This window comes from Phyllobates terribilis, unplaced genomic scaffold (assembly GCF_046119375.1).
Source record: "Phyllobates terribilis strain yellow unplaced genomic scaffold, ASM4611937v1 Scaffold_7__3_contigs__length_470593459, whole genome shotgun sequence".
Lineage (NCBI taxonomy): Eukaryota > Metazoa > Chordata > Amphibia > Anura > Dendrobatidae > Phyllobates > Phyllobates terribilis.
In genome coordinates, this window is record NW_027362767.1 from 383180408 (window position 1) to 383188274 (window position 7867).

A 7867-nucleotide genomic window follows, 5' to 3' on the forward strand; every position below is an offset into this window, starting at 1 on the left:
TTAAATGTGCCGCACAAATCGGTGATTGGTCGCGGTCTTGGCCCGCGACCAATCACTGACCTTGCCGCAAAAGTTAAACACTACTGTGCTGATTGGTCGCGGACACTGCCCGCGACCAATCACCGATTTGGGCGCCACATTTAAATAGCGTCCGTGACTAATCAGCACAGCGGTGTTTAAATGTGGCACCAAGATCAGTGATTGGTCGAGGCCGATATTTAAATGTGGCGCCCAAATCGGTGATTGGTTCCGGCCAGCGCCCGCGACCAATCAGCAATTTTGAACACATATGTACGGAGCTTAGTAACACCATGCGGCTACTGTCAGGAGATCAGCGGCTAGGGTGTCAAGGGAGGACCGGGGAGCGGCGCTGCGGGTCGGGATACTTCTGCTGCAATCGGCCGCTCATCTCCCAGCTGCTCGCAGCGGAAGTAGCCGTACAGGCAGCGGCGCCGACATCCATGCAGAAGGGAGGACCGGGGAGCGGCGCTGCAGGTCGGGATACTTCTGCTGCGAGCAGTCGCTCATCTCCCGGCTTATCGCAGCGGAAGTAGCCACACAGGCAGTGGCGCTCCCCGGTCCTCACCAATACGATTCCGCTCCCCGGTCATCACCAACGCGATTCGCTGATTGGTTGCGGTCTCCGCACCCGACCAATCAGTGATCTTGGCGCAAAATTTAAACAACGCTGTGCTGATTGGTCGCGGCCGCTGCCCGCGACCAATCACCGATTTGGCCACCACATTTAAATAGCGGCCGCGACCAATCACCGATTTGTGAGCCACATTTAAACACTGCTGTGCTGATTGGTCACGGACGCCAGACGCGACCAATCAGCGAGATTTGCGCCAAATTTAAACAACGCTATGCTGATTGGTCGCGGACGCCAGCCGAAACCAATCAGCGAGATTGGCGACAAATTTAAACAACGCTATGCTGATTGGTCGCGGACTCCAGCCGCGACCAATCAGCGAGATTGGCGCCAAATTTAAACAGCGCTCTGCTGATTGTTCGCGATTCCCAGCCGCAACCAATCAGTGAGATTGGCGCCAAATTTAAACAACGCTCTGCTGATTGGTGGCGTACGTCAGCCTCGACCAATCAGCCAGATTGGCGCCAAATGTAAACAACGCTCTGCTGATTGGTCGCGTCTGGCGTCCGCGACCAATCAGCCACATTGGCGCCAAATTTAACCAACGCTCTGCTGATTGGTTGCGGCTGCCAGCCCCGACCAATCAGCAATTTTGGTGCCAAATTTAAACAACGCTCTGCTGATTGGTCGCGTTCGCTGGCCGCAACCAATCAGCATTATTGGTGCCAATTTTAAACCACGCTCTGCTGATTAGTTGCGACCGCCGGCCGTGACCAATCTGCCATATAGGCGCCAAATTTTAACACAGCTTTGCGGATTGCGCCCGGTCGGCCGCATACATATTCTAGAATACCCGATGCATTAGAATCAGGCCACCATCTAGTTGTACATAGGGGTGTAAATATTGGGGTGCAGAGTTTTTATTACCCAAAATGTCCATCTTTCCAATAGTTTCAGTCCAGTATTATAAGTTGACACATGATAGTTGGGTGTGACAGATGCTAATATGGTGCCAAGGATCTTAACATTACACCTTTGATTGATCAAATGATCACAGGTTCAAATGGTCATTGAAAAATACACCAAAAATAGAGACTATTTAAAAAAAAAAAAAATCTAAAACTTTGAATCCTCTCCGTTTTCCGAACTTAAAAATAAAGTCAATAAAAAGAAATATTTGGTAATATCACATCCACAAAAGTCCGATCTATCAAAATATAAAATTATTTAGTCCTATGGTAAACACTGTAAAACAGAAAATACCAGAATTTCCATTTTTTTGTTGCCACGCCTTCCGAAAGATTGCAGCAAAAAGCGATCAAAACGTCACTGTACCCCAATATGGTGTTGATAAAAACATCAGCTCAGTATGCAAAAAAACAAGCCCTCACACCTGTCCATCGACAGAAAAATGAAAAAAACTCTGTTTCAAGACAAAGCTATTTTTTTTTTACTGAAAAAACAGAGGGTTTTTTCAACACTTAAATGATAAGTATACAAGTTTGGTATCTCCATAATCATACTAACAGACAGTATCAAGTCACCAGGTAATTTTTACTTTACAGTGAACGCTGGAAAAACAAAGCCCAAAAAAATATTTGTGTGTGTTTTTTCACTATTTTAGTAACATATATAGTAACATAGGTTGAATAAATTTTGCAGCACTTAGAATTGTTTTCCCTCATTTTCATTGTATTATATGGTAATATAAAGTATGGCATTCAAAACTATGTCAAATGGAAGAATAAAATAGGTAATCACTCTTGAAAGAAGGAAAGAAAAAAACAAAAGAGCAAAAATGAAGATTCGTCTTGGTAGAAAAAGCTTAATGAGACTTAAAACACAGCTAAGGAAATCATCATGGCAATGTTATCACTCCAATAACTTTAGGTATGTTCATATGATGATTATGGAAGTAGAATAATCCAACTCAAATTTTCAAGTGAACTTACGCCATTTCAACATCAGCATTGATTTCGTATTAAAACCAATGAAAATGGAAATTCTGGCATGAAATTTTCCAAAATTGTGGCAAATTTGGCATATTTTAAGAATATCGGTGCCAAGGATCTTTCAGTTAATCTTTAAATTTTACAGTCTATGTAATATACCACATTTTACATATTTACAGTGGTAAATGATTACAGCACTTGCATCATCAGAGATCAAAAACTATGCACAGAAGACGCAATCTTAAGGTGCCCATATATCTTCACTAGCTCCCAGTGGAACCCTGTCAACACTCCCATAGAAAGTTTCGGCTGAGCAAATAGGTAGAGGAGAGTAAGTTGCTGCCATACACTTCAAGCAGCAGCTTATCTTCCCTTAGATTGAAGGATCGGGCTTTAATCCTTCTATCTGACATGATGTGTTGGTGGAGAGTTAACCTGCCCCAAAAATATCAACAGATATAACCACCTTTGCACTAATGTGTATGGATGCCTCTTTGGAACTATATGGATGTGTTTGTGTTCTTTGAGTCAGATGTTAGATTTGTCCTGTTGGAGTCAACAGACTCGGGAGTAATTTCCTCTTCCAAGACATCCTTTAGAATGACCCTCACTGACCTTTTAAATTTACTTTTTAAGTTGTGACCAACTAGCACATAAATTATGGGATTGATGCAACTGTTCATAAATGCCAAAGCAATGAAAATGTTAAAAAGATTTAGCGTAGGCATATAATATGGTGAACTAACTGCACTCATAGCTAAGATGGTTCCTGACACATGGTAAGGAAGCCAACACACGAAGAACCCAATAATCACCACAATGGAAACTCTCATCGTCTTGGTGTTTTGTGTAAATCGCAATTTCACCCGATGTATCAGCAAAGTGTAGCATCCAATGATGACCAAAAATGGAATGACAAACCCAAGCAGTAGACGGCAAATGGCAATAGAGTCTTCCACCTTCTGTCTTTGAAATCTGAGAATCCTATAGTCAGCTAAGCATTTTATCCTTCCCTCGTGTTCTTTGACATTTCGAAAGACTAAGGGTGGGCTACTCAAGATGATAGCTAGGATCCACAGAATGAGACATGCCAAGTATGCCTTTCGCAAAGTTCTGCTGTTCTGACACCATACAGGTTTCATCACCAAGGCACAGCGATCAACACTGATCATAGTCAGGAGGAAGATGCTGGCGTACATGTTAATTAACAGAATGGAAGGGATAACCTTGCAGGCGAAGAGACCCAAGGGCCAGTATCTCAGGCTTATATTCATGATGCTAATAGGTACAGAGAGGCAGCACAGGAGATCGGCAATTGCCAGATTTTGGAACCATATGGTGTTCACAGAGCGCTTCATTTCAAAGGCTGTTATCCACAACACCAAACTGTTCCCAGGAACACCAAACAAAAAAACAAGGAGGTACTGGAATATGGCAACTCCATCGATGACTGAAACTTGATCATTCCCATTTTGTGAAATGCTGGGGGGAAATGAGGGAAAAGTATAGTTTTCATCATAATCATACTCATAACTCTCATTCCATGACATCTCCATGACGAACCAGAGAATTCTTAGTCTTTGTGAGACCCTGAAAAATATAACAAAAAGTGGTCCTCTTAGTCTTCAACTTTTACAGGGTCAGTCTACACAATTACACCATTCACAATTTTCAGTTTTTGCAGAGCTGCTTATAACAAGTGCTTTGGATGGCTGCAGTTTACTTGTGTGGGAAGAACATCTATTGTAAACATACACAGTAATGGTGATTGGTGGTGAAGTGCAATTTGGTCAAGTCCAATTTATTATTATTATAGTTTTTTAACGAGGACACTTGTGGTTTTCCCTAGTATTATTATTTATTATTATAGCGCCATTTATTCCATGGCGCTTTACATGTGAAAAGGGGTATACATAGCAAAAACAATTACAATAATCTTGAACAAAATGTGACAGCGACTGGTACAGGAGGAGAGAGGACCCTGCCCGCGAGGGCTCACAGTCTACAAGGAATGGGTGAGGATACAATAGGTGAGGGTAGGGCTGGTCGTGGAGCGGTATGGTGGAGCGATGGTTGATGCAGGTTGTAGGCTTGTTGGAAGAGGTGGGTCTTCAGGTTCCATTTGAAGGTTTCCACAGTCAGCGAGAGTCTGATATATTGGGGTAGAGAGTTCCAGAGTAGGGGTGATGCACGAGAGAAATATTGTATGCGATTGTGGGAGGAGGAGATAAGAGGGGAGTAGAGAAGGAGATCTTGTGAGGATCGGAGGTTGTGTGCGGGTAAGAACCGGGAGACTAGGTCAGAGATATATGGAGGAGACAGGTTGTGAATGGCTTTGTATGCCATGGTTAGGGTTTTGAACTGAAGTCTCTGAGCAATGGGGAGCCAGTGAAGAGATTGACAGAGAGGAGAGGCCGGAGAATAGCGGGGGGACAGGTGGATTAGTCAAGCAGCAGAGTTTAGGACAGATTGGAGGGGTGTGAGAGTGTTGGAAGGGAGGCCACAGAGCAGGAGGTTGATGTAGTCGAGGCGGGAGATGATGAGGGCGTGCACTAGTGTTTTTGCAGATTCATAGTTGAGGAATGTGCGGATCCGGGAGATATTTTTAAGTTGGAGTCGGCAGGATGTGGAAAGGGCTTGGATCTGTGGTTTGAAGGAGAGTTCAGAGTCCAGGGTTACCCCAAGGCAGTGAGCTTGAGGGACTGGGGAGAGTGGACAGCCATTGACGTTGATAGATAGGTCAGTTGGGGGAATTGATTGAGATGGCGGAAAGATGATGAATTCTGTTTTGTCCATGTTAAGTTTTAGAAATCTAGCAGAGAAGAAGGATGAAATAGCGGACAGACATTGTCAGATTTTAGTTAGTAGGGAGGAGATATCGGGTCCAGAGTGGTAGATCTGTGTTTCGTCGGCATAGAGGTGATAATGAAAGCCATGGGACTCTATGAGCTGTCCCAGGCTGAAGGTGTAGATGGAGAAGAGTAGGGGTCCTAGAACTGACCCTTGGGGGACACCGACAGATAGGGGGTGAGATGAGGAGGTTGTGTGTGAGTGGGAGACACTGAATATCCGGTCTGTTAGGTATGAGGAGATCCAGGATAGGGCCAAGTCTGTGATGCCGAGAGATGAGAGTCTGGAGTAAGAGGGAATGTCCACTGTATCTATTCCCTTCTATAGAGAAGCAATCGCACATGAGTGGACTACTTTTAGCGGCCTGCTCTGTTTTTGCACAGACAGGCAAAAGGTTTAGTGCAATTATTATTAGCCTTTTCTGCACCTTCCCCTGTCACCTTTTGCATGCCACCTATCTCCCCGACAGGTTGCCCTGTCAAGATGTGTCTCCCCTGCACCCTCCTCCCACATTGCCTATTTAATTTGGGCATCCCCATTTCCCTATTGCATCACCTCCTTTCACTGCTTACTATCTAACATATGGTGAGAATCACTAGACACCCCCCAGATGCCACTCAGATTTTTTTTACAAGCAAATTTATGGACCTATGTCTAACTTCAACCTAAAAAACTATGAAACTATGTAATCAAATTCAATTGATAAAACACGGAAATCCTTAAAACTCCATCAGTGAAAGTGTCATTGCACCCAATGTCATAACTAGAGATTGAAAAAATTGAAAAAATAGATTTGTAGCACCCTGGTCTGACGTCCACATCACTACTCCGTGTCAGCTGGACTAAGACATTACAAACATCCCCTGCTGAAAATCAAAAGGCGGGAGGGAACCTGGACATTTGTATTTACTAGGGCTCTAGAGTAAAACAACAGAAAAATATGTTGTCTTTTCTGACCTCTGTACAGGCAGAAAATTCAGTGTAATATTTTTTTGATATTCCCCCACAAAGAGTCCATGCATACCTACTGTCTCTCCCCCGTCCTTCAACAAAGCCCCTATCAGATTACTGCCTCCACATTAGCCTAATTTCTTCTGCCTTTAGTAGTTTCCTTTTTCTTAGTCCTTTTCCCCTACACACAGAACTCTTCTGCCTAGTCTCACCCCCTTCCTACCTGCCAGAGCCCCTATTCAGATACTTTCTCTGCCCTCCCATAGAACCCCTGCTAGTTTGCGCCTCACCCCTACTATTCCACCATCCAGCCTTGCTGCCACTTTTTTTGACACTATTCCCTTTTAACGAGGAGGGCAAGAGCCAAGACTCATTGGATTAATGGAACCCACAAATTCCTTATGGCAGAGATCAACACTGTGTAGGAATTTGACAAGTGTTTGCCCCACAGCGCCATAACAGGTGAGAAGAAACATCAAGCTGTTCTTATTAAAATCAGTTGTGTGATGTGAGAGGTGATCTTTGTAGACACTTTCTGCTCTTGCTTATAGATAAGGATCTGAGCCCAAATAAAGGTATAGTCGCATACCAAAGAAAAGATTAAGAGGTTTCTAAGGCTATGTGCACACGTTCAGGATTTGAATGCATAAAATTCCTTAAGGTTTCTGCATCTCTTGGCAGGAAAAACTCTGCAGAAAAAACGTACAGTGTGCACATAGCCTAAGAAATAAGTTTCTGCAGCTCTCTCATACATCTGAAAGAGGTTTGCAGATAACAATGTAAATGCTGTTGTGAACTTACCCTAAAGTATTTGTTTCCTTAAGTCAGTTTTGAGCTAAGTTTCTGTGAAATTCAGAAATGAACATTTACTGCTTTCCCTTTTACGTATTAATAGACTGTAGATTTGTAGCCAAAAAAACTGCCAGCATCCATTACAAAATTGGTGCTAAATTACAAAGTGTTGAGGAACACAACTCTGCTTTCACGTTATGTAAACATATAAAAATATAAAAGTACTGCATATTATGTAAGGCGTTAACTATTTTATAAGCAATAAATGTTATCTTACCCAGAGACAAGCTTTCACGTTTCTGGAGACTTCTGACTGGTAATATAAGAATTCTCTAAGAGTCCTCTCCTTTTATGAAGCGGTCTGATGGTTGATGTCTCTCCAGATAACATGACATGATTTGCACATTTGTAAGAAGTTGTTGCATAATTATCTGTGCACTCCAATGAAGACCCTTATGTAACATAGAAGTGGCAGGATATTAGTGATGGTTGTAAAGATCTATTCATCTTTACCATTCATATTTCTTTTTTGCCACCCTTATACTGTAACTTTGCAATAGGACTCTTTAAGAATATCCAATTGTTTTGTGTCAACAGCTTTTATGCAGATCTTTGCATCTCCATGGTAAAAGGCTACAAAATATCTTTGTGTAGTCTGATCCTGTGGTTCTGTATATGCAGCACTAACACAATTCAGAACTTTGTAAACTGGTGTTATAGTCATTGTGAC

The 7867-nt window shown here is 42.9% G+C and overlaps 1 protein-coding gene across 1 annotated transcript; it reads right to left on the bottom strand.

The window, feature by feature from the left end:
* Positions 1-215: 215 nt before the first annotated feature.
* On the bottom strand, positions 216-7539 carry LOC141153238 (C5a anaphylatoxin chemotactic receptor 1-like). Its single transcript, XM_073637943.1, has 2 exons — positions 7415-7539; positions 216-4134 (listed from the first exon to the last, which is right to left on the bottom strand). Exon 2 carries the CDS (start codon positions 4098-4100, stop codon positions 3045-3047), a length of 1056 nt encoding a protein of 351 aa, XP_073494044.1. The 5' UTR covers positions 4101-4134; positions 7415-7539; the 3' UTR covers positions 216-3044.
* Positions 7540-7867: the final 328 nt, after the last annotated feature.

Bases quoted from the DNA above. Each gene is read 5' to 3' on its own strand.
- LOC141153238 (XM_073637943.1), bottom strand. From the start codon at position 4,100: ATGGAGATGTCATGGAATGAGAGTTATGAGTATGATTATGATGAAAAC.